We start from the raw sequence: 27,629 nt of genomic DNA on the forward strand, positions 1-27,629 counted from the left end.
TGGAAAGGAAGGCTAAACATAATTAAGATGTCAATTCTACCCAAACCTATCTACAAATTCAATGCAATTCCAATCAAAATTCCAACATCATATTTTGCAGACTTGAAAAGCTAGTTATCAAATTTATTTGGATGAGAAAGGGGCCTCGAATTGCTAAAAATGTTCTTAAAAAGAAGAGTGAAGTGGGTGGATTTACACTTCCTGACTTTAAAACCTACGACAAAACCACAGTACTGGCACAAAGATAGAATATTGATCAATGGAATAGAATTGAGAGTTCAGAAATAGACCCCCAGATCTATGGTCGACTGATTTTTGATAAAGCCCCCAAATCCTCTGAGCTGGGACAGAACAGTCTTTTCAAGAAATGGGGCTGGGAGAATTGGATATTATATCCAAAAGAATGACAGAAGACACCTACCTCACACCCTATACAAAAATTAACCCAAAGTGGATCAAAGTCCTCAATATAAGAGACTACCATAAAACTCCTAGAAGATAATGTAGGGAAACATCTTCAAGAGGTAATATTAGGAGGTAGCTTCTTAGACCTGATACCCAAAGCATAAGCAAAAGAAAAAATAAATAAATGGGAACTCCTCAAAATCAAAAGGTATTTGTCAAAGGTTATTTGTCAAAAAGGTGAGGAGGCAGCCAACTCAATGGGAGAAAATATTTGGAAACCATATATCTGATAAGTAACTAATGTCCTGCATGTATAAAGAAATCCTACAACTCAACAACAATAGTACAAACAGTCCAATTATTAAATGGGCAAAAGATATGAAAAGACAATTTTCTGAAGAGGAAATACAAATGTCTAAAAAACACATGAAAAAATGTTCATCTTCATTAGCTATTAGGGAAATACAAATCAAAACCACAATGAATTATCATCTCGCACCAATAAGAATGACTGCCATTAAACAAACAGGAAACTACAAATGCTGAAGAGGATGTGGAGAAATTGAAACTCATTCATTGCTGGTAGGAATGTATAATGGTACAGATGCTGTGGAATAAAGTTTGACAGTTCCTCAGAAAACTAGATATCAAGTTACTCTGTAACCAGGCAATTTCTCTTGTCAGTTTATACCCAGAGGATCTAAAACCAGTGGCACGAATAGACATTTGCACACTGATGGTTGTAGCAGCATTGTTCACAGTTGCCAAGAGATGGAAACAATCAAGTGTCATTCAACAGTTAAGTGGATAAATACAATGTGGTATATACATACGATGGAATACTATACCGCAGTAAGAAGGAATGTGGTCCTGAAAACATATGACAACATGGATGACCCTTGAAAACATAAAGCTGAGTGAAATAAGTCAGACACAAAAGGAAAGTTATTGTATGTTACCACTAATGTGAACTCCCTGAACAATGTAAAATCTGCATCTTATAATGTAGAATATAGGGGACCTAGAGATAGACAGAAGCTAGTGAAGGGGCAACAATAATCTAATATGTGCAGATATAATAATGAGGGTGAACTTAAAGCTATGGGAATGGACAGGGTGATGAGGGTTCATTAATGGGATTATAAGTATCAGTGCCACATTGAAGGCAAAAGTGGTTGTTTAAAGGTGTGTAACCCATAGAGTAGGACCACAAACCTAAATACAAGTTTGCATGATATACTTCTAAGGTATGACACTGGTACAAAGAGTTAACCATAGAAGTGTATTTGGAAAAACTACCCATTACATAGACTATATTTAATAGGAATACCTTACCAACACTACACTAATACCAGGGATGAATAATTAGTGACTGATAAGAGCTCTGGGGTGTTTGGGGTTATGATAATTGTTTAAAATTGGGAGTGATGATGATTATACAATTAAGTGAAGATGTGAGACACTGTTTGTTTATCTTGGGCAAAATATATGCTATGTGAAATTAAGAACCATTTGCTAGTGCTGCTGGAATGCGAAACACCAGAAATGGATCCGCTTTTATAAAGGGGGTTTATTTGGTTACAAAGTTACAGTCTTAAGGCCATAAAGTGTTCAAGGTAAGTCATCAATAGTTGGGTACCTTCACTGGAGGATGGCCAATGGTGTCTTGAAAACCTCTGTTAGCTGGGAAGACACGTGGCTGGTGTCTGCCTCAAAGTTCTGGTTTCAAAATGGCTTTCTCCCAGAACATTCCTCTCTAGGCTGCAGTTCCTCAAAAAATTCACTCTCAGTTGCTCTTGGGGTGTTTGTCCTCTCTTAGCTTCTCTGGAGCAATAGTCTGCTTTCAACAGCCATCTTCAAACTGTCTCTCATCTGCAGCTACTCTCTCAGCTTCTGTGCATTCTTCAAAGTGACCCTCTTGGCTGTAACAAGCTCACTCCTTCTGTCTGAGCTTATATAGTGCTCCAGTAATTTACTTCAGACCCACCCTGAATGGGTGGGGCAACACCTCCATGGAAATTATCCAACCAAAGGTCCTGTCCACAGTTGATTGAATCACATCTCCATGGAAACACCCAAAGGATTCCAAAATCGAATCAACATTAATATGTCTGCCCACACAAGGTAGCATCAAAGATAATGTCATTTTGGGGGACATAATACATTGAACTGGCACACCAGGGATGAATAATTAGTGGCTGATAAGAGCTCTGGGGTGTTTGGGGTTATGATAATTGTTTAAAATTGAGAGTGATGATGATTGTACAACTGAGTGAAGATGTGAGACACTGATTATTTATCTTGGACAAAATATATGCTATGTCAAATTAGGAACCTCTTACTTAATAAGTCAAGCCATTGATTTTGAGGCTTGCTTTTATGAAACTTAGGGCTGTAAACCAGAGGCTAAGCCTTCCTATAATTATGCCTAAGATGCACCTCCAGAGAACTTCTTTTGTTGTTCAGATGTGGCCCTTCTCTCTCTAAGCCCTTTTCATCAGATAAATTCATTAACCTCTCCCCTACATGGGACATGATGCCCAGGAAAGTGAATCTTCCTAGTGATGTGAGACTTGACTCCCAGGAACAAGCCTGACCCTGGCTGCAAGGGATTGAAAATGCCCTCTTGGCCAAAACGTAACAAAATAAGGCTACAGTGGCTAAGAGATTTCAAATAGAGTTGAGAGGCTACCCTGGAGGTTTCTCTTATGCAAGCTCCAGCCACCTATCCCAAATGGCCACTGTATACCAAGCTCTAACCAACAGTAGTCCCAAAGTACCTAGGTCCCTCTGAGAGTCTGTAAAAGTTTCACTCACTAAGTTTATCTCAAAAACTTAAATCCACCAGTGTTCCTACAGAAGACAAGTCCGAAAACCCAGTGGCAACAGCCTCTTTAAGAACAACAACCAGAAGCAGCCCCCTTCCCGATACTCTCGGCACCCCTTTTCAATACAAACAAGTTAGCATGCCCACTGCGTAGACACCCCTGAAGATGGAGAAAGAGATTAAGTGAGAGGAAGGGGTAGCAACAGACAAGGTAGGCTCTAACAAAAGATTACAAATACTGAATCTTTATATAAATATTTTTTAGATGCTAGGGTATTAGAATAACTAGAAGGAAATAACTGAAATGGTGGAACTGTAACCCATAATATTCTTTGAAATTTGCTCTATAGCTACTTGTTAAATTGTGCTTTGAAAGTTATTACCTTTCTGTATATATCTTATTTTTCACAATAAGGAAATAACTGAAACTGTGGAACTGTAACCCATAACATTCTTTGAAATTTGTTCTCTACTTGTCAAATTGTACATTGAAAGTTATCGCTGTTAAGAATATATGTTAAGTTTCACAATAAAATGTGTTTTTTAAAAAGACTTATTACAAAGCCACAGTTATAAAAACAGCATGGTACTGGCACAAGGACAGATGTATAGACCAAAAAGAATTGGAAGCAGAGACTCAAACAGATATTTGCACACCATAGTTCATAATGGCATTATTCATAATTGCCAAAATATGCAAACAACTCAAGTGTTCATCAACCAGTGAATGGATAAACAAAATGTGATGTGTACATATGGTGGAATATTATTCAGCCATAAAAATGAATGAAGTCATGATGCATACGACAACATGGATGAACCTTGAAGACATCATGTTGAGTGAAATAAGCCAGACACAAAAGGACAAATATTATATGATCTCACTGATGTGAAATAATTAGAATAGGCAAACTCATAATCTGAAGTAAAAGTTACCAGTGTATGGCAATGCAGAATATGACTCCCAGGGATGAATGTGGACCGGCATCGTGGGACTGTGAGTATCTTCTTGACCAAAAGGGGGATGCAGAATGAGATGAAATAGTTTCAGTGGCTGAGAGATTTCAAATGGAGTCGAGAGGTCACTCTGGTGGATATTCTTATGCACTTTATCGATAACACCTCTTAGGTTTTAATGTATTGGAATAGCTAGAAGTAAATACCTGAAACTACCAAACTCCAACCCAGCAGTCTGGACTCCTGAAGACAATTATATAATAATGTAGATTGCAAGGGGTGACAGTGTGATTGTGAAGACCTTGTGGATCACACCCTCTTTATCTAGTGTATGGATGAGTAGAAAAATGGGGATTAAAACTAAAGGACAAATGGGGTGGGATAGGGGGATGATTTGCGTGTTCTTTTTTCACTTTTATTTTTTATTCTTGCTCCTGTTCTTTCTGATGTAAGGAAAATGTTCAGAGATAGATTGTGGTGATGAACGCGTAACTATGTTATCATACTGTGGACAGTGGATTGTATACCATGGATGATTGTATGGTGTGTGAATGTATTTCAATAAAACTGAATTTAATAAAAAAAAAAAAAGTTACCAGCGTAGGGGTAGAGATTGAGGAGTTAATGCTTGAGTTGTACAGAATTTCTATTTGGTTTGGTTGTGAAGTTTTGGTAATGGATGGTGGTGACTATAGGACAATATTGTGAGTGTTATTAACAGCACTGAATTATGTCTGTGAATGTGGTTACAAGGGGAAATTTTAGGTTGTATATAAGTTAGTAGACTAAATATTTTTTTGAATCAACCAAAAAAAACAAAAAAGCTAAACTAGTTTAGCAATCTTAAAGAATCACTACTTTTTAGTACGAATTGTTTACACTGGGTCGCAGACTCATTCAAATCTTGTCATCTGATGTATTTAAAGAATTTAACACTGGAACTGGACACTAAATAAAATGTTTCCTTCTCAACCTTCGGAAGTTTACTATCAAGTAGAAGTAAAGACATCTACAAATGCACACACAGCAAAAGATCAGAAATTAAGTTTAGATTTGACTGATTGATTTGTAATAGAATGGAAGGTAACAAAATAATTCTTACCCAAAGATTCATATATGTATAGTGCCTACTTTAAAAAAAATACATCAGTGGACTGAATACAGAGCAAAGGACATCATTTTTTGGGAATTGTTGGATTCATAAGTATTCTGGGATTTCACAGAAAAGGGCTGTCACCTAGACTTGGAGTTACTGGAGACATGTAATTTCATTAGATCTTGTGAAGATAAGGCAGTAATGGAATGAACAAGTAATATGTGAGGCTCCATAAAGTTGGCAACCATGTAACTGCATGATTTTTTTTTTACATTTGAAAATGAAAAGTTATATTGTAAGCAAAAAGTTGAAAAGACAAGAGTAAAAATAAGAGAACAAACAGAATGTAGCTTATTTTAGTGGGGAAAGCACTTGAAGGAAAAGAGTTTTCAGATTGTTTCCCACTTTACTGCTAACTAGTCATATAATGTAACTTCACAGTGACTCATCTAATGCAATTATTCAGTCTTTCAATTCTAACTTATTGGGAATATTTTGTACATCAGCACTATTCTTTCATCTGGAGATGAGAGGTGAACAATGCATGCAAAACATCTGCTTTCAAGGAGCATATGTTCTAGAGTGGTGACAATCAATCACTATACAGTGTAATTTCAGACGGTGAAGCTCAACAAACTAAAATAAGTCCTAATGAAGAGATAGAATAGGGTGGGTTGGGAGATAGTGGTCTGGGATGGCATCTCTTTAAAGATATATTTTCAGCTGAGACACGAGTCAAGACTGGCTGTTGGATTGGATATTGGACAGAGAAAGACAGATAAGGGTCATGGATGATCTCAGAATTTGGGGCTGAGCAATTGAGTACATGCTTATGATATTTATTTGATTGGAAACACTATGGGAAGAGCAGGATTAGGGGGATTTAAGAGTTCATTCTGGGACATCTTATGCTTGATTCACTTATCATTGAAGAGGAGATGCTGAGGAGGCTGTTGTGCATGAGGGTAGAGCTCTTTGTCTCAGCTATAAAACACATTGAATTGGATCATGTATAAGACCCTTCCAGTTCCAATATTCTGTTACTTATGAACTAGAAATCAAAGCAAAGGAAGGAATTGTAGATTAAGGAAGGAAAAAATAGGAAAGAAAAAAGTCAATAATTAATGGAAACAAACAAAAATGTTCATTTAGATAATTGACCAAGATGGGAGGAGAAACAAATTTAAGTGGAATAAGAACAAAATAGTTCCTATCTGATATGTACATGCTTTGTTTCCATGAAAGATAAAATAAATTTTCTCTAAGCAACCAAAGAAGAGTGCAGGGCAACATTCCTAAGAGTAACCATCAAGAGAAAGCCTGAAGTCCTTGGAAAGGCTTCCGGCAAAGTCCAAGCAAAAGCAGGGAAACAAGGCACTTGGGAAGTTAGAGGAAGGTGGTTTTCAAATGGGAGCCCAAATACCTAAGCATCCATGGAACTGTCTACAAACAGAAAAGGTCTAAACGAAAGAGTATCTGTAGCAGCTCTCCTGTACCCATCTCATCAATCCCCCTCGCCTTAAGCGATATTATCAGATCTTATTTCTTGATGGACTTTCTCCTATTTTTCTCTCTCGTGAGGAAATAAGCCTAATTGAATTCAGTCAAGATTCCTAAAACATTAGTGGTAGAGACAGACAAATAGCGTACATCATCACTAGGCTGTAATGTGTTAGTGCATATTTGATAATCAGTCATCAGCTCTCTCTCCATTACATCATGAAGTTACCTGAAGAACAGTGACGTGACCCAGAATCTTGGGATGCTTAGGGATGCACATCTCTGGTAGGCTGATAGTGGTCCTCAATGAAGCCCATGCCCCAATCCTGGAACCTTTGGGTAGGTGATCCTACATGGATGGCAAAAGGGACTTTGCAGATGATTGAGGTTAAAGACCTTGAGATAGGGAGATTGTCCTGCATAGCCAGGTGGACTCAACCTAATCACATTCCCTAAGAGTGAAGAACTGGCCTCAAAGTCGAGAAAAGGCTCCAGGAACCAAGGAATGTTGGTGACCTCTTGAAACTGGAAAAGGCAAGGAAACAGATTCTCTGGCAGTCCTGCCAATGCTTCTGTTTTAGTCCAGTGAGATATATCAGACTTCTAACCAACAGAACTGTTAAGACAATACATTTGTGTTGTTTTCAGACATTAGGTTTGTGGTGATTTATTACAGAAGCAATAGAAAACTGATAGAGCATCTTTAAAAGTTAATTTGCCAAGAGAATGGTACAGAGTAGAGGTATTTCTAGAAGCTGGAGATTTCAATCGGCTGGTGTTACCTGGAAAGAAATCCCAGGAGATGTGAAAATTTAGCTGAGCCTCTAAGAATGAGCAGGAATACAGTAAAGGGGTAATACTGGGACATTCCAGGATAAAAGGGGAAAGCCAAGGATGTACAAGACTCTTTTAGGGAACAATAACTAAGCCAGAAAGGCAAAAATGCAAGATTAATAAGATGGCCTTCATAGGTAAGAAAGGGAAGATACCTTCAAGCTAGCTTTAGGATCTGGGCCTGATAAGGCTTGAAGTTTGAAATTTGTATCATAGAATTATGATTTTCATACTGCATCCTTTGGGGCTTGGAGATGTATCAGGGAGAAGCTAACTAGGCAGAATTCCAGATCCTCCTGTACCCCTTCCCTCTTCTACCAGAGCAGCTCTGTTCCTACCCGTTTTATGTATAGGAGACTTGCTTAAGATTTTATTTGAAAAAGGATGTTACCTCTTTGAAACAATAAAGAAAAGAAAATGGACAGTGGAACAGTCCCAGTGGTTGCTACTCTGTAGCCCATGCTACTGCTTCTTCCTTATTTTCCTTGATATCTGATTATCTCTTTATACTTTTAACTGTAAAGTTAGACATTTAGTTTACTTTTAAATTACTTTTATAATCACTCATGTAAACCATGTTTTGATATTCTGAAAAAAAGGAAAAGAATTCACCTAAAAATGAAAGTTAAGTTTTGATACTGTATGTTCCAACAGTATACTTTTCTGCATACATACAATATATAAAAGGGATTATGTTTTAATATCCAGTCTTTTCTTTTGCTAGATTTTCTATTTCCATGTCTGTGGAAAATTACTGCAAAATTTTTAAATAGTTCATGTATAGTATCCTAACATAAAAACGTATCTGCAACCAAAACATTAGTTTTCCTAGTTTTTGCCTGTAAGAAACCATTTTACAATGGGCATCCTTACAGCTAAATCACTGCACTCATACTTTCATTAGCAAAAAATGTATATTTCTTTTATTTCTTACTTAGAAACAGATTTTCAGTTTTTAGATACACAGATATCAATTATTTAACACATTAAAATTTTCTTGTGGTAAGAAAAACAATGCTTTTAGTTTTGTTTATTATTTTATTGAGGTGTGATGTACCTAGAGTAAAATGCTTACACCCTGAGTATTCAATGTGAGGATGTTCTATAGGTATAAACACCCATTTTAAAACCACCCAAAACAAGATACAGGCATTTCCATTATTCCAGAAAGCTTTCTTGTTCCCCTCTCTTATCAGTAGCCCCTCGTCCTCAGAAGTAATTGTTACTCTTACCACCATAAATTAGTTTTGCCTGGTCTTGAACTTCATATAAATATAGTGTGTATTAACTCTTTTAGGTCTGGTTTCTTTCATTCAGTAATTTTTGAGATTCATCCATTGTTGCACGTGTTAGTGTTCTGTTCTGGTTTGCTAATGCTGCCAGAATGCAAAGCATCAGAGATGGATTGGCTTTTATAAAGGAGGTTTATTTGGTTACAAAGTTACAGTCTTAAGGCCATAAAGTGTCCATCAACAAAGGTACCTTCACTGGAAAAAGGCCATTGGCATCTGGAAAACCTCTGTTAGCTGGGAAGGCATGTGGCTGGCATCTGTTCCAGAGTTCTGGTTTCAAAATGGCTTTCTCCCAGGACGGTCCTCTCTAGGCTGCAGTTCCTCAAAAATGTCACTCTTAGTTGCACTTGGGATATTTGTCCTCTTAGCTTCTCCAGAGCAAGAGTCTGCTTTCAACGGCCATCTTCAAACTGTCTCTCATTTGCAGCTTCCGTGCTTTCTTCAAAGTGTCCCTCTTGGCTGTAGCTCCTCTTCAAAATGTCACTCACAGCTGCACTGAGTTCCTTCTGTTTGTCAGCCCATTTATATGGCTCCACTGATCAAGGCCCACCCCGAATGGGTGGGGCCACGCCTCCATGGAAATATCTCATCAGAGTTATCACCTACAGTTGGGTGGGGTGCATTTCCATGCAAACAACCTAATCCAAACATTCCAAGTTAATCCCCACCAATATGTCTATGCCACAAGATTGCATTAAAGAATATGGCTTTTTCTGGGGGACATAATACATTCAAACCTGCACATGTTCAGAGCCCCTTTTGCTTGCTGAGAAGTGTTCTATTGTATGGATATGTCGTAATTTATTTATCCATTCTCCTGTTGATGCACATTTGGATTGTTTTCCAATTCTTTGTTATGAATAAAGTTGCTTTGTACAAAAAAAAAAAAGTAGAGAAGCAGTTTTCATAAAGAAGAGCTAATATTTTCTAACTTGATTTATATCAAGTTAGTGATTGTTCCAGTTTGCTAAAGCTGCCACTTTGCAAAACACCAGAAATGGATTGGCTTTTATAAATAGGGTTTATTTGGTTACACAGTTACAGTCTTAAGGCCATAAAGTGTCCATCAACAAAGGTACCTTCACTGGAAAAAGGCCATTGGCATCTGGAAAACCTCTGTTAGCTGGGAAGGCATGTGGCTGGCATCTACTTGCTCCCAGGTTGTGTTTCAAAATGGCATTCTCCAGAATGTCTGTGTCAACTTCTCGGGGCAAATTCTGGGATAGTGCCTCCAAAGCATCAGCAAAACTTTGCTTTCAACAGCCACCTGCAAAATGTCTCTGTAAGTTGCAGCAGCAAACTCCTTCTGTCTGAGCTTATATAGTGCTCTAGTAAACTAATCAGGGCCCACGCTGAATGGGTGGGGCCACACCTCCATGGAAATTATCTAATCAGAGTTACCACCTACAGTTGGGTGGGTCACATCTCCATGGAAATGACTTAATCCAATGATTCTAACTTAATAAACACTAAGTCTGCCCCAACAAGATTGCATCAAAGAACATAGCTTTTTCTGGGGGACATAAAATATATAAACCGGCACACTGTTAAAGCCCAAAATGGTTGGTAGGGCTCTGATCCTTCTGGAGGCTCTAGGGGAGGATCCATTCCTTTGCCTTTTCCAGCTTGGAGGCCACCTAGATTTCTTGGCTCATGATCCCTTCTTTCCTCCATCTTCAAAGCCATCAGTGTAACGTCTTGAAGTCTGTCTCCTTTCTGACTTGTGCTTCTTCCTTTGTCATCTTCTCTCACTCTTACTCCCCTGCTTCCTTCTTTCCCTTATAAGGACCATTGTGATTACATTGAACTCACCGGGACAATCCAGGATACTCTCTCCATCCCAAGATCCTTAATCACATCTGCAAAGTCCCTTTTGCCATGTAAGGTAACACATTCACAGGTTCTGAGGATTAGAACATGCTTTGGGGGTAGGGAAGGGGCATTATTCTATTAGAAGAAGCTCCTTGTTCTGTCCACTGCAGTGTGACATTCTCCTTGCTAGATACCTTTATCCTATTTTAGTTTGCAAAACTCCACCGTCTGGACTCATTTTTTTTAATTAAATTCAGTTTTATTGAAATATATTCACATACCATACAATCATCCATGGTGTACAAACAACTGTTCGCACTACCATCATGTAGTTATGCATTCATCGCCACAATCTATTTCTGAACATTTTCCTTACATCGGAAAGAATCAGAATAAGAATAAAAAATAGAAGTAAAAAAGAACACCCAAATCATCCCCCCCATTCCACCCTATTTTTCTTTTAGTTTTTGTCCCCATTTTTCTATTCATACATCCACACACTGGATAAAGGGAATGTGATCCACAAGGTTTTCACAATCACAATGTCACCCTTGTAATCTACATTGTTATACAATCATCTTCAGGAGTCCAGACTACTGGGTTGGAGTTTGATAGTTTCAGGTATTTACTTATAGTTATTCCAATACATTAAAACCTAAGAGGTGTTATGTGTATAGTGCATAAGAATGTCCGCCAGAGTGACCTCTCGACTCCATTTGAAATCTCTCAGCCACTGAAACTTTATTTCATTTTGCATCCCCCTTTTGGTCTAGAAGATATTCTCAATCCTACAATGCCGGGTCCAGATTCATCCCCGGGAGTCATATCCCGTGTTGCCAGGGAGTTAGGCCCCACGTAGCAGGGAGGTCAGTGAGTTCACTTACCAAGGTGGCTCAGTTAGAGAGAGAGAGAGAGGCCACATCTGAGCAACAAAGAGGCACTCAGGGGGAGACTCTTAGGCACAATTATAAGCAGGGTTAGCCTCTCTTTTACAGTAACGAGCTTCATAAGGGCAAGTCCCATGATAGAGGGCTCAGCACATCAAACCACAAGTCCTAATGTTTATGACAACATCAGTGCACTCATTTTTTTAAAAACAGAGGCAACAAGAACCTTCTCTTTGTCTTCTATCTTTCCCCCTGTACTTTCAGACTTACCAGTTCATGATTATAGAATGTGCTGTAGCCTGAAATTTAAAACTTTGAATTTGCTTAGCTCAGCCAACTAAAGCTTTTCTTTTTCATCCAGTGCTTAAAATAATAGGATTTAGAGTCTTTAAAAAAGAAGTTCTTTGTATGATGCTCTAAGATAAAATGTGAAATGAATAAGGTATATTTACTCTGTTTCATCATAGAATTTCTTCTGCTTTTTGGATATTTGAGACTTTTTAACTTCTACTACATAAAACATTGAGAACAGTCATTGACAGCTAAAGTGTGTGATGTAGTTAATTTAGCAATCCACATAATCCTCTTAATTGCCTATAAAATTTTTACTCTAAGATTGATATAGCATGTCATTGATGTTTACATCATTTGTAAACAAAATCTGTGCTTAAGAATTAGTGCACACACATGCACACACATGAAGCTGTATGTCAGTATAAAGATTTGCCTTGAATCCTGGAGGGAAAGATGCTAATATGTAGCTTCAGCTCTGTGGCCTTGAGAAAGTTCCATCACCTACAGAATCTCACTTGGCTCTGAACAATGAATAATTATACTGATCTCCCTAATAGATTATACTGATCTCCCCTAACTTTTTTTCTTAAAGAGCCCCATAAATACCCAGCACTACTATAAATAAAATTTTCACCTCACATAATTCATCGATGCTTCTATAAGTCTCATCTCTGTTTTCCATTAAATTTGATGTGCCTCATTATTTCTCATTAAGAACCATGTTTGAGTTTTGCTTTCAACCATTTTATATTCATTCAATTAGTGTCTCTCCTTCAGTTCTTGAAGGGATTTCTGTATCCCCATATGCTTGCTTTTCTGACAATAAAATGCTATTTAGAAATTTTAAATTCTGGACCTATTTTATGATTTGTGTATGTGGAAAGATACAACTGTCAGTTATTAGTAATTTTCCTGGCCAGAGTGCTGACAGGAAGTTGATGATACTCTCAGAAGGGGTTGTTGAAAAGAGTTTAATGAAAGGACTGTTTCCATAGTTGTGAGAATGGTTACGAATACCAACAAGGAATGATAGAGCATCTCAGAGCTAGTAGCAGGAGGACATCCTGTACCCACCATGCAGTGAAGGGCAAGAGGAGGGTGGGGTTGCCAGAACCTGACAGGGGCTGTGATTGGTGGAGAGGACCCCAGAGGATGACTACACCCACTGCCAAATGCCCGCCTAGCCAGGAGGAAGGGAGACGGGAGGTGAAGGGAACAAACATCCTAAATTGCACCCCTCTTCCTTTACTCAAACCCAACTGGGAGCCAGCAGGATGCAGAAAAGGAGAGAGTGATCCGGAGGCGCAAATTAAATACCCAGCATGGTGATCTGTGGGGCAAAGTTTTGTCCCTAATTAATTTTACCTTTGTCTTTGGAATTTGATTGTATGTAAACATACCTGCACCCTCATACCTAGGCCTGGATCCCTTTAGTTCCAAGCATCTTTCTTCTCAGCACTGCCGTTGTTGGTCTTAAAGTTGAGTTTGGCTAATGCCCAGGTCAGCACACCCCTCTGTGGTTAGTAATGCTTGACGAATGCATTCATGGTGTAAATACCCACGGTGGCTGTGGACTCCTCATTTCCCAGTTCACAGTCTGCAAGAATCTCACCCTCATTCTTCCTGTGCTCCTTTTCCAGGATGGAGCTTCAGCATGGGGTCGGCCTACCAGTTTCACAGCTGGCGTGTGTTCGTGATCGTCTGCGCTCTCCCCTGCGTCTCCTCCGTGGTGGCCCTCACGTTCATGCCAGAAAGCCCCCGGTTCTTGCTGGAGGTAACCCTTGTTATTACAAATATCCAAGTAAGCTCATTCATTGGAAAGAGTTCCTTGTTTAATTCTAGCAAAGTATGTTTACCTCTTTGGGAGGTACATTTTTCCTTCCTACTGTGACATTATGGAGGGTTTGGTTGCATGGAGACATGCTTTAAACAGCACGTGAGAAAAGCTGCCTCATGGCCAGAAAGCACAAATGTTCCTCCCAAGCAGGTAAATTTTCACTCAGTGAGGAGGATATGGCTTATTGTTTTTATAAGTGAAATTTTATCACCCAAAGATGCCATTTCTGATTAAAGGCACAAACATTGAGCTGATAGTTTACTCAATAATGTCCAAGTAGACTGTATGTTGCAGTGGAACATATCTAAATACATTTGCACAATTACACCCAATTTGACCCAACAGTATAAAAGGGTTACTGGAAAATCAGAGAGTATAAGTGTTTTGTATCTTAGCACACTTCACTATCTAATCACATTTCTTAGGTTGGAAAACATGATGAAGCTTGGATGATTCTGAAGTTAATTCACGACACAAACATGAGAGCACGGGGCCAGGTTGAGAAGGTCTTCACGGTGAGTACTGCTTCTCTGTGAATCCTCTGTAACAGGAATTAGCAAACTTTCTCTGTAAAAAGCCAGAGAGTAAATATTTTAGGTTTTGTAAGCAATATAGTCTCTGTCATAACTACTCAACTCTGCTATTGTTGCATGAAAGCGACATAAATACATGAGCAAATTGGCATAGCTGTGTTCCAATAAAACTTTATTCACAGAAATAGAGAGAGGACCAGATTTGGCCCATAGACCATAGCTTGCTTGTCTCTGCCTCTGTCTATCTAGTAGTCTAGGTTGGTTAAATGGTAACACCAAAAACCTGGGAAATGAGGTGAAAGTAGAAAGACATTTTAAGTTTAGACTTATTCTCTAACTCCTGTTTCCAGTAGCAAGGGGTAGGAAGCCCTTGGTTGTAGAGGTCACCAGCTGATTCTTCTTGACTTGCTAATGGAAGAGATACAGGATCCTGTGAGGCCATCTCATTTTCTCTGCTAGGCCAATGGCTCTTGCACTGGCCATGTGGCTGAAATTTGTTTCCACATGCAGCTTAGCCAAGGAGTTCAGAGGGTTCTAAAGGCCTTCTAGGTAAAGCATCATGGTTGAGAGCCTAAGCCTCATCTTAAATGTCAGATGTATCTGGGGCCAAAATACAGCTCTGTCACTTATTTGCTGCATAACCTGAGCAATTAACATCAAAGTTCTGAGCACTCGTTCCCTTATCAATAAAATAGCTATAATAATACATAACCGGTAGAGTGTTTGGGGAAGATCAGATGAGATAATATATGTAGAGCACTTAGCGTAACATCTGGCACATCCTAAGCACTCCAGAAACAACAGCTATGAATATATATACACATCTGTGTAAGACAGATTTGTGTACATACATATGAGTATGCATATGTGTATATGGGAGGAAATGGACAGAAGACAAAGATAATATTATTAAGTTGTGCTCAACGGTACCAACCTTGGGAACCCATGACTTTCCAGCTGTCTTGCCTTTCTCAAGGCACCTCCAGGTTTATTATCTCATGAAATATCCCGGATATTATTTGCTTTCACTTAATTTGCTGGAGGATCTATTTTGCACTCTTGTTCAAGATCTAACTTAGAGATGCCAGCTCAGCATTATGCTACATTTCAGAGAAAACATAATATGGATTATGGATTCATAGAGAAGCAATTGCCAAACAAACTCAAGTGAAAACTTATCTTAATAAAAGAGAATATAAGTGTATAAATGTCTATTAAATCCCTAAAAATCAGTGATTCCCAAATTTAAAACCAGAGAAGTTCACATACAAAGGAAATAGAAAGATATTCTCATACATGGAAGAGACCAGAAAAATACCACCCATGTAGCCTTCTTGAAAAAATGATGACATATTCAAACCAAAATTAAACAAAATTAAAACCTCAAGAAACAAGTTAAACTTATATTGATTCCTACATAACAGTTTTTAAAATGATAACAGATCTAAAGTAAATATCAAAAATCTTTTTGAAAAGAATATGAAATTATCTTTTTTTTTCACATTCTATCACAATCTTCCGTACTGAAAGCAACAGAAGTTAGGACTAGCAAAAATATTCAGGGAAAAAATGTATGCTAAATTCCTCTTATGAAAATATAAGCTAAAGAATACTTTCAAAAAACTTAAAGATAACCACTAATGAAATTAAGAATTGGATATATACTTTTCAAAAACATTGAAGGCAGAGGAGCAATGTCATCAAACTGGCCACATATGACATTCCTGGAGAAGTCTTCCCTCAGAAACAGCTAATAAAAGGGCAAATCCCCCTTGCTTGAAACTCTGGAGGATGATAGAGAATGGAGAAAGACTCGACAAATACTGAATCAAATTAAAACAAACAAACAAACAAAAAAACACCACCAAAAAGTCTGTAGTTCAGACTTGCCAGTCCAGATCTTCTCCCTCACTTGGTCCTGGCTTGGGAGTTCACACAGCGGCAACGCCCCAGCCTGGGCCCCTCCTGCTGTGGTTGTGGACCTCAGAGCCACTCACGGCAGTGATTTAGAAACCCACACTTTTAGGTACAGGGTCCCAGGCCACACAGACCCAAGGCAGAGCCAAAGCGGTGGGTAGGCACATGCATACAAAAGGACCCCCCCTGAAACTAACTGCTGGCAAGCGGTGTACATATACCAACTTGGTCTCTAATTGTTGGCACACCCAAATGAAAAAAAACAGGCATTTATGAACATGGACCCCATCTAGCTCCCTGGTGGCAGGATACCCTAACATGAAGGATACCGGAGGCAGGAAACCACACAGGAAAAAGGGAACTCCTATAAGGCAGGATGGGCCCCAGGACAGAAAGTTGTAATGAAATGGGAACACTAAGCATGGCAGAGCAGTGGAGCAAAGGCACAGAGAGGAAAATCTGCACAAAAACAAACAGAACAGCCCGGGACTCCCAGAGAAGGAACAGTGAAAAGGAAGTCTGTTGGAGGTGAAAAAGGGCTATCTTTAAAGTTGTACCATGGTAACATCATCAACATGGCGACCTAAGACATCCCCTGAAAAAGCCTCCCCAGAGATTTAGTAAATAAAAGGACAAATCCCACTTCCTTAGAACCCTGGAGGACAGTAGATACTGGAGAAGGACTCCACAAATGTTGAATCAAAGAAACAGGAAAATATCAGGTAGGAAAATTCTGTCCCAGACTGTCAGTCCATTGCCATTCACCTCCCCCTCACTTGGTCCCACACAGCTTGGGAGCTGCACAGAAGGAGCACCACCCAGGCCCCTCCCACCACAGGCAGAGACTATAGAGAGACTCACAGCAGCCAGTTAGAACTCCACGCATATCTGATTAAGGTTTAATATCCAGACTATATAAAGAAATCCTTCAACTTAACAATAAAAAGACAAACACCCCAATTAAAAATTGGGTAAAAGACTTGAATAGACATTTCTCCAAAGAGGATATACAAATACCTAAAAAGTCCATGAAAAGATGCTCAATATCACTAGCTATAAGGGAAATGCAAATCAAAACCATAATAAGGTATCACTTCACACTCGCTAGAATGACTACCAACTAAAAAAAAAACCCAGGATATTACAAGATTTGGAGAGGATATGGAGAAATAAGAATATTCATTCATTGCTGGTGGGAATGTAAAATGGTGCAGCTGCTATGGAAGACACTTTGCCAGTTCCTCAGGAAGCTAAATATAGAATTACCATATCACCTGGCAACCCCATGCTAGGTATATACCGAGAAGAATTGAAAGCAGGACTCAAACATATATTTGCACACTGATGATCGTAGTGGCATTATTCATGATTGTCAAAAGACAGAAGCAACCCAAGTGTCCACCAACCAATGAATGGATAAACAAAATGTGGTATATACAGATGATGGAATATTATTCAGCTGTAAGAAGGAATGAAGTCCTGATGCATGCAACAACATGGATGAACCTTGAGGACATTATTCTGAGAGACATGAGCCAGACACCAAAGGACAAGTACTGGATGCTCTCACTTATATGAACCAATTATAATAAGCAAACTCATAGACTTAGAATCTAGAATATAAGTTAACAGAGAATAGATTGGGGTAGAGAATGGGGAGCTGATGCTTAATTTGTACAGAATTTCTATTAGGTTGATTGTAAAGGCTTGGAAATGGATGGTGGTGATGGTAGTACCTTATTGTGGGTATAATTAACATTGCTGAATTATGTATGTGAATGTGGTTGAAGGGGGGTTTGGGATAGTGTATGTTACAGGAATGAAAATTAGAAGATAAAACATGGGACTGTATAACATAGTGAACCCTGTTGTGGACAGTGGACTGGGATTAATAGTACAAGTATAAAAAATTTCTTTCCTGAATTATAACAAATATGTGACACTACTACAAGGTGTTAATAATAGGGTGGTATGGGTGGGGGAATACACCTAATATAAACTATGGTCTATAGTTAATTGTGCTGTTTTAATATTCTTTCATCAGTTGTAACAAAAGTACCACACTAATGCCAAGTGTCAACAGTAGGGGAGTGTATGGGAATGCTGTATTTTTTACATGACTTTTCTGTAAACCTATAAATTCTCTAATTGAAATAATAATAATGATTTTTAAAAGTTGTGCTGCATGTCCAGGGCAAGAAACAGGTAAGAAAATCTGAGAAAATCTTAACAGTTAAACACGGGTTGTTCTAAAGGTTCAGGATAAACCGAACCAAACCCTGAAGAAGAGCCTAACCACACAACCAGTCTACAAGAAAACCCTAGGCACAAGGGCGAAACTGACTTTCAGAGTTAGCCTATCAAAATAATCAGATGCCCACACATCAGCAAAAAATTATAAACCATACAAAGAAACAGGAATATTTAGCTCATTCAGGGGGACAAGTTAAAACTTCAGAGGAAATGCAGAATTTGGAACAACTAATCAGAGAAGTTCATCAAATCTCCTAGATCTATTCAAGGAATTGAGGGAAAATATGGATAGAAATAAACTAAATATGGATATAGAGCTACAGGATATTAAGAAGACAATGTGTGAACAAAAAGAAGTATTAAGCTTACAAAGAAACATAGCAGAATTTATGGAGATTAAAAATTGTTATAATTCAGAGACTAACTTGAACAGGCAAAAGAAAGAATCAACAAGCTACAAGACAGAACAGTCAAAATCACAGTCAGAAGAACAGTTACAGAATAGAATAGAATAAACTGAGCAGAGTATGAAACTGTGCAACAACATAAAGCATATCAACATATGCATCATGGGATTCCCAGGAGGAGAAGTAAAGAGAAAGGAGGCAGAAAAAATATTTGAGAAAATAATGACTGAAAATTTCCCAATTCTTATGGAAGACATAAATGTAAATGTCCAAGAAGCACAACATACTCCACACAAGACAAATCCTGATAGACCTACTCCAAGGCACATACTACTCAGAATGTAAAAAAGTCAAAAATAAAGAGAGACTTTTGAAAGCAGCAAGAGAAAAGTGATTCAGCACATACGAGGAATATCAGTAAGACTAAGTGCCAGTTTCTCATCAGAAACTATGGAGGCAGAAGGCAGTTGTATGACATTTTTAAGGTACTAAAAGAGAAAAACTGCTACCCAAAAATTCTTTTTCCAGCAAAACTGTCCTTCAAAAATGAGGGAGAGTTTAAGACATTCACAAATAAAAAGAAACCAAGAGATTTTGTCCACAAAAAGCAGACCCTACAAGAATTGCTAAAGGGAATTTTTCAGGTTGAAAGGAAAAAACATGAAAGAGTGGCTTGGAACACTGTGAAGAAGATGTTCAGTAAAGGTAAATGTAAAAACCAGGAGTCCTGTATCCTCAATATGTGACTCTACTCTTTATTTCCTATGAGAGTTAGAATAAAATTGAACAAGAACTTACCATATTTCCTTATAATGGATATGCAAAATATAAAGAGGTTATGTGGGACAAAAAAAACATAAAGAGGAGAAACAGAGGGATATGGGAACATAGAGTGTGTATTCTATTGAAGTTAAGTTGGTATCTTTTCAAATATAGGATACAGACTTAAGTCATTCAATACAAATGCCAGGGTAACTGCAAAGAAAGTATTTGAAAATGTACGGGATCATAAATGAGAAGGGAATCAATCAATTACATTACAAAAGATCAACTATACAGAAAAAGAGGCAGCAATAAAGGAAAAGAGACAAAAGGATATGACATATAAAAAACAAAGGACGAGGTGGGGCAAGATGGCAGACTGGTGAGCTGTATGTTTTAGTTACTCCTCCAGGAAAGTAGGTAGAAAGCTAGGAACTGCGTGGACTGGACACCACAGACCAATCTGACTTTGGGCATACTTCATACAACACTCATGAAAACGTGGAACTGCTGAGATCAGCGAAATCTGTAAGTTTTTGCGGCCAGGGGACCCGCGCCCCTCCCTGCCAGGCTCAGTCCCGGGGGAGGAGGGGCTGTCAGCTCTGGGAAGGAGAAGGGAGAACTGCAGTGGCTGCTCTTATCGGAAACTCATTCTACTGATACAGACTCCAACCATAGATAGACTGAGACCAGACACCAGAGAATCTGAGAGCAGCCAGCCCAGCAGAGAGGAGACAGGCATAGAAAAAAAAACAACACGAAAAACTCCAAAATAAAAGCGGAGGATTTTTGGAGTTCTGGTGAACATAGAAAGGGGAAGGGCCCTGAGGCGCATATGCAAATCCCGAAGAAAAGCTGATCTCTCTGCCCTGTGGACCTTTCCTTAATGGCCCTGGTTGCTTTGTCTCTTAGCATTTCAATAACCCATTAGATCTCCCAGGAGGGCCAGTTTTTTTTTTTTTTTTTTTTTTTAATCCTTTTTTCTTTTTCTAAAACAATTACTCTAAGAAGCCCAATACAGAAAGCTTCAAAGACTTACTATTTGGGCAGGTCAAGTCAAGAGCAGAACTAGGAGAGCTCTGAGACAAAACGCAATAATCCAGTGGCTGAGAAAATTCACTAAACACCACAACTTCCCAAGAAAAGGGGGGTGTCCGCCCACAGCCATCATCCTGGTGGACAGGAAACACTCCTGCCCATCGCCAGCCCCATAGCCCAGAACTGCCCCAGACAACCCAGTGTGACGGAAGTGCTTCAAATAACAGGCACACACCACAAAACTGGGTGTGGACATTAGCCTTCCCTGCAACCTCAGCTGATAGTCCCAGAGTTGGGAAGGTAGAGCAGTGTGAATTAACAAAGCCCCATTCAGCCATCATTTCAGCAGACTGGGAGCCTCCCTACACAGCCCACCAGCCCAGAACTGCCCTGGGGGGACGGCACTCACCTGTGACATAGCACAGTCATCCCTCAACAGAGGACCCGGGGTGCACGGCCTGGAAGAGGGGCCCACTTGCAAGTCTCAGGAGCCATACGCCAATACCAAGGACTTGTGGGTCAGTGGCAGAGACAAACTGTGGCAGGACTGAACTGAAGGATTAGACTATTGCAGCAGCTTTAAAACTCTAGGATCACCAGGGAGATTTGATTGTTAGAGCCACCCCCCCCCTCCCTGACTGCCCAGAAACACGCCCCATATACAGGGCAGGCAACACCAACTACACACGCAAGCTTGGTACACCAATGGGACCCCACAAGACTCACTCCCCCACTCACCAAAAAGGCTAAGCAGGGGAGAACTGGCTTGTGGAGAACAAGTGGCTCGTGGACGCCACCTGCTGGTTAGTTAGAGAAAGTGTACTCCACGAAGCTGTAGATCTGATAAATTAGAGATAAGGACTTCAATTGGTCTACAAATCCTAAAAGAACCCTATCAAGTTCAGCAAATGCCACGAGGCCAAAAACAACAGAAAATTATAAAGCATATGAAAAAACCAGACGATATGGATAACCCAAGCCCAAGCACCCAAACCAAAATACCAGAAGAGACACAGCACCTAGAGCAGCTACTCAAAGAACTAAAGATGAACAATGAGACCATACTACGGGAGATAAAGGAAATCAAGAAGACCCTAGAAGAGCATAAAGAAGACATTGCAAGACTAAATAAAAAAATGGATGATCTTATGGAAATTAAAGAAACTGTTGACCAAATTAAAAAGATTCTGGATACTCATAGTACAAGACTAGAGGAAGTTGAACAACGAATCAGTGACCTCGAAGATGACAGAATGGAAAATGAAAGCATAAAAGAAAGAATGGGGAAAAAAATTGAAAAAATTGAAATGGACCTCAGGGATATGATAGATAATATGAAACGTCCAAATATAAGACTCATTGGTGTCCCAGAAGGGGAAGAAAAGGGTAAAGGTCTAGGAAGAGTATTCAAAGAAATTGTTGGGGAAAACTTCCCAAATCTTCTAAACAACATAAATACACAAATCATAAATGCTCAGCGAACTCCAAATAGAATAAATCCAAATAAACCCACTCCGAGACATATACTGATCACACTATCAAACACAGAAGAGAAGGAGCAAGTTCTGAAAGCAGCAAGAGAAAAGCAATTCACCACATACAAAGGAAACAGCATAAGACTAAGTAGTGACTACTCAGCAGCCACCATGGAGGCAAGAAGGCAGTGGCACGATATATTTAAAATTCTGAGTGAGAAAAATTTCCAGCCAAGAATACTTTATCCAGCAAAGCTCTCCTTCAAATTTGAGGGAGAGCTTAAATTTTTCACAGACAAACAAATGCTGAGAGAATTTGCTAACAAGAGACCTGCCCTACTGGAGATACTCAAGGGAGCCCTACAGACAGAGAAACAAAGAAAGGACAGAGAGACTTGGAGAAAGGTTCAGTACTAAAGAGATTCAGTATGGGTACAATAAAGGATATTAATAGACAGAGGGGAAAAATTATGACAAACATAAACCAAAGGATAAGATGGCTGATTCAAGAAATGCCTTCACGGTTATAACGTTGAATGTAAATGGATTAAACTCCCCAATTAAAAGATATAGATTTGCAGAATGGATCAAAAAAAATGAACCCTCAATATGTTGCATACAAGAGACTCATCTTAGACACAGGGACACAAAGAAACTGAAAGTGAAAGGATGGAAAAAAATATTTCATGCAAGCTACAGCCAAAAGAAAGCAGGTGTAGCAATATTAATCTCAGATAAAATAGACTTCAAATGCAGGGATGTTTTGAGAGACAAAGAAGGCCACTACGTGCTAATAAAAGGGGCAATTCAGCAAGAAGAAATAACAATCGTAAATGTCTATGCACCCAATCAAGGTGCCACAAAATACATGAGAGAAACACTGGCAAAACTAAAGGAAGCAATTGATGTTTCCACAATAATTGTGGGAGACTTCAACACATCACTCTCTCCTATAGACAGATCAACCAGACAGAAGACCAATAAGGAAATTGAAAACCTAAACAATCTGATAAATGAATTAGATTTAACAGACATATACAGGACATTACATCCCAAATCACCAGGATACACATACTTTTCTAGTGCTCATGGAACTTTCTCCAGAATAGATCATATGCTGGGACATAAAACAAACCTCAATAAATTTAAAAAGATTGAAATTATTCAAAGCACATTCTCTGACCACAATGGAATACAATTAGAAGTCAATAACCATCAGAGACTTAGAAAATTCACAAATACCTGGAGGTTAAACAACACACTCCTAAACAATCAGTGGGTTAAAGAAGAAATAGCAAGAGAAATTGCTAAATATATAGAGACAAATGAAAATGAGAACAACATACCAAAACCTATGGGATGCAGCAAAAGCAGTGCTCAGGGGGAAATTTATAGCACTAAACGCATATATTAAAAAGGAAGAAAGAGCCAAAATCAAAGAACTAATGGATCAACTGAAGAAGCTAGAAAAGGAACAGCAAACCAATCCTAAACCAAGTACAAGAAAAGAAATAACAAGGATTAAAGCAGAAATAAATGACATAGAGAACAAAAAAACAATAGAGAGGATAAATATCACCAAAGTTGGTTCTTTGAGAAGATCAACAAGATTGACAAGCCCCTAGCTAGACTGACAAAATCAAAAAGAGAGAAGACCCATATAAACAAAATAATGAATGAAAAAGGTGACATAACTGCAGATCCTGAAGAAATTAAAAAAATTATAAGAGGATACTATGAACAACTGTATGGCAACAAACTGGATAATGTAGAGGAAATGGACAATTTCCTGGAAACATATGAACAACCTAGACTGACCAGAGAAGAAATAGAAGACCTCAACCAACCCATCACAAGCAAAGAGATCCAATCAGTCATCAAAAATCTTCCCACAAATAAATGCCCAGGGCCAGATGGCTTCACAGGGGAATTCTACCAAACTTTCCAGAAAGAACTGACACCAATCTTACTCAAACTCTTTCAAAACATTGAAGAAAATGGAACACTACCTAACTCATTTTATGAAGCTAACATCAATCTAATACCAAAACCAGGCAAAGATGTTACAAAAAAGGAAAACTACCGGCCAATCTCCCTAATGAATATAGATGCAAAAATCCTCAACAAAATACTTGCAAATCGAATCCAAAGACACATTAAAAAAATCATACACCATGACCAAGTGGGGTTTATTCCAGGCATGCAAGGATGGTTCAACATAAGAAAATCAATCAATGTATTACAACACATTAACAAGTCAAAAGGGAAAAATCAATTGATCATCTCAATAGATGCTGAAAAAGCATTTGACAAAATCCAACATCCGTTTTTGATAAAAACACTTCAAAAGGTAGGAATTGAGGGAAACTTCCTCAACATGATAAAGAGCATATATGAAAACCCCACAACCAGCATAGTACTCAATGGTGAGAGACTGAAAGCCTTCCCTCTAAGATCAGGAACAAGACAAGGATGCCCGCTGTCACCACTGTTATTCAACATTGTGCTGGAAGTGCTAGCCAGGGCAATCCGGCAAGACAAAGAAATAAAAGGCATCCAAATTGGAAAAGAAGAAGTAAAACTGTCATTGTTTGCAGATGATATGATCTTATATCTAGAAAACCCTGAGAAATTGACAATACAGCTACTAGAGCTAATAAACAAATTTAGCAAAGTAGCGGGATACAAGGTTAATGCACATAAGTCCGTAATGTTTCTATATGCTAGAAATGAACAAACTGAAGAGACACTCAGGAAAAAGATACCATTTTCAATAGCAACTAAAAAAATCAAGTACCTAGGAATAAACTTAACCAAAGATGTAAAAGACCTATACAAAGAAAACTACATAACTCTACTAAAAGAAATAGAAGGGGACCTTAAAAGATGGAAAAATATTCCATGTTCATGGATAGGAAGACTAAATGTCATTAAGATGTCAATTCTACCCAAACTCATCTACAGATTCAATGCAATCCCAATCAAAATTCCAACAACCTACTTTGCAGACTTGGAAAAGCTAGTTATTAAATTTATTTGGAAAGGGAAGATGCCTCGAATTGCTAAAGACACTCTAAAAAAGAAAAACGAAGTGGGAGGACTTACACTCCCTGACTTTGAAGCTTATTATAAAGCCACAGTTGCCAAAACAGCATGGTACTGGCACAAAGATAGACATATAGATCAATGGAATCGAATTGAGAATTCGGAGATAGACCCTCAGATCTATGGCCGACTGATCTTTGATAAGGCCCCCAAAGTCACTGAACTGAGTCATAATGGTCTTTTCAACAAATGGGGCTGGGAGAGTTGGATATCCATATCCAAAAGAATGAAAGAGGACCCCTACCTCACCCCCTACACAAAAATTAACTCAAAATGGACCAAAGATCTCGATATAAAAGAAAGTACCATAAAACTCCTAGAAGATAATGTAGGAAAACATCTTCAAGACCTTGTATTAGGCGGCCACTTCCTAGACTTTACACCCAAAGCACAAGCAACAAAAAAGAAAATAGATAAATGGGAACTCCTCAAGCTTAGAAGTTTCTGCACCTCAAAGGAATTTCTCAAAAAGGTAAAGAGGCAGCCAACTCAATGGGAAAAAATTTTTGGAAACCATGTATCTGACAAAAGACTGATATCTTGCATATATAAAGAAATCCTACAACTCAATGACAATAGTACAGTCGGCCCAATTATAAAATGGGCAAAAGATATGAAAAGACAGTTCTCTGAAGAGGAAATACAAATGGCCAAGAAACACATGAAAAAATGTTCAGCTTCACTAGCTATTAGAGAGATGCAAATTAAGACCACAATGAGATACCATCTAACACCGGTTACAGTGGCTGCCATTAAACAAACAGGAAACTACAAATGCTGGAGGGGATGTGGAGAAATTGGGACTCTTATTCACTGTTGGTGGGACTGTATAATGGTTCAGCCACTCTGGAAGTCAGTCTGGCAGTTCCTTAGAAAAGTAGATATAGAGTTACCATTCGATCCAGCGATTGCACTTCTCGGTATATACCCGGATGATTGGAAAGCAGTGACACGAACAGATATCTGCACACCAATGTTCATAGCAGCATTATTCACAATTGCCAAAAGATGGAAACAACCCAAATGTCCTTCAACAGATGAGTGGATAAATAAAATGTGGTATATACACACGATGGAATACTACGCAGCAGTAAGAAGGAACGATCTCGTGAAACATATGACAACATGGATGAACCTTGAAGACGTAATGCTAAGCGAAATAAGCCAGGCACAAAAAGAGAAATATTATATGCTACCACTAATGTGAACTTTGAAAAATGTAAAACAAATGGTTTATAATGTAGAATGTAGGGGAACTAGCAATAGAGAGCAATTAAGGAAGGGGGAACAATAATCCAAGAAGAACAGATAAGCTATTTAACATTCTGGGGATGCCCAGGAATGACTATGGTCTGTTAATTTCTGATGGATATAGTAGGAGCAAGTTCACAGAAATGTTGCTATATTAGGTAACTTTCTTGGGGGTAAAGTAGGAACATGTTGGAAGTTAAGCAGTTATCTTAGGTTAGTTGTCTTTTTCTTACTCCCTTGTTATGGTCTCTTTGAAATGTTCTTTTATTGTATGTTTGTTTTCTTTTTAACTTTTTTTCCATACAGTTGATTTAAAAAAGAAGGGAAAGTTAAAAAAAAAAAAAAAGATGTAGTGCCCCCTTGAGGAGCCTGTGGAGAATGCAGGGGTATTTGCCTACCCCACCTCCATGGTTGCTAACATGACCACAGACATAGGGGACTGGTGGTTTGATGGGTTCAGCCCTCTACCACAGGTTTTACCATTGGGAAGACGGTTGCTGCAAAGGAGAGGCTAGGCCTCCCTATGGTTGTGCCTAAGAGCCTCCTCCCGAATGCCTCTTTGTTGCTCAGATGTGGCCCTGTCTCTCTAGCTAAGCCAACTTGAAAGGTGAAATCACTGCCCTCCCCCCTACGTGGGATCAGACACCCAGGGGAGTGAATCTCCCTGGCAACGTGGAATATGACTCCCGGGGAGGAATGTAGACCCGGCATCGTGGGACGGAGAACATCTTCTTGACCAAAAGGGGGATGTGAAAGGAAATGAAATAAGCTTCAGTGGCAGAGAGAATCCAAAAGGAGCCGAGAGGTCACTCTGGTGGGCACTCTTACGCACACTTTAGACAACCCTTTTTAGGTTCTAAAGAATTGGGGTAGCTGGTGGTGGATACCTGAAACTATCAAACTACAACCCAGAACCCATGAATCTCGAAGACAGTTGTATAAAAATGTAGCTTATGAGGGGTGACAAGGGGATTGGGAAAGCCATAAGGACCACACTCCACTTTGTCTAGTTTATGGATGGATGAGTAGAAAAATAGGGGAAGGAAACAAACAGACAAAGGTACCCAGTGTTCTTTTTTACTTCAATTGCTCTTTTTCACTCTAATTATTATTCTTGTTATTCTTGTGTGTGTGCTAATGAAGGTGT

The 27,629-nt window shown here is 38.9% G+C and overlaps 1 protein-coding gene across 1 annotated transcript in view; it reads left to right on the top strand.

Annotated features, from left to right (window-relative positions):
* Nucleotides 1-27,629, top strand: part of SV2C (synaptic vesicle glycoprotein 2C) — a 277,413-nt gene that overhangs the window by 190,270 nt on the left and 59,514 nt on the right. Inside the window, exons 5-6 of the mRNA XM_037801846.1 lie at nt 13,545-13,678; nt 14,167-14,256. Of these exons, the coding sequence (XP_037657774.1) occupies nt 13,545-13,678; nt 14,167-14,256 (224 nt within the window). The remainder of the gene's footprint in view (nt 1-13,544; nt 13,679-14,166; nt 14,257-27,629) is intronic.

This window comes from Choloepus didactylus, chromosome 13 (genome assembly GCF_015220235.1).
Source record: "Choloepus didactylus isolate mChoDid1 chromosome 13, mChoDid1.pri, whole genome shotgun sequence".
In the NCBI taxonomy this organism is placed as follows: domain Eukaryota; kingdom Metazoa; phylum Chordata; class Mammalia; order Pilosa; family Megalonychidae; genus Choloepus; species Choloepus didactylus.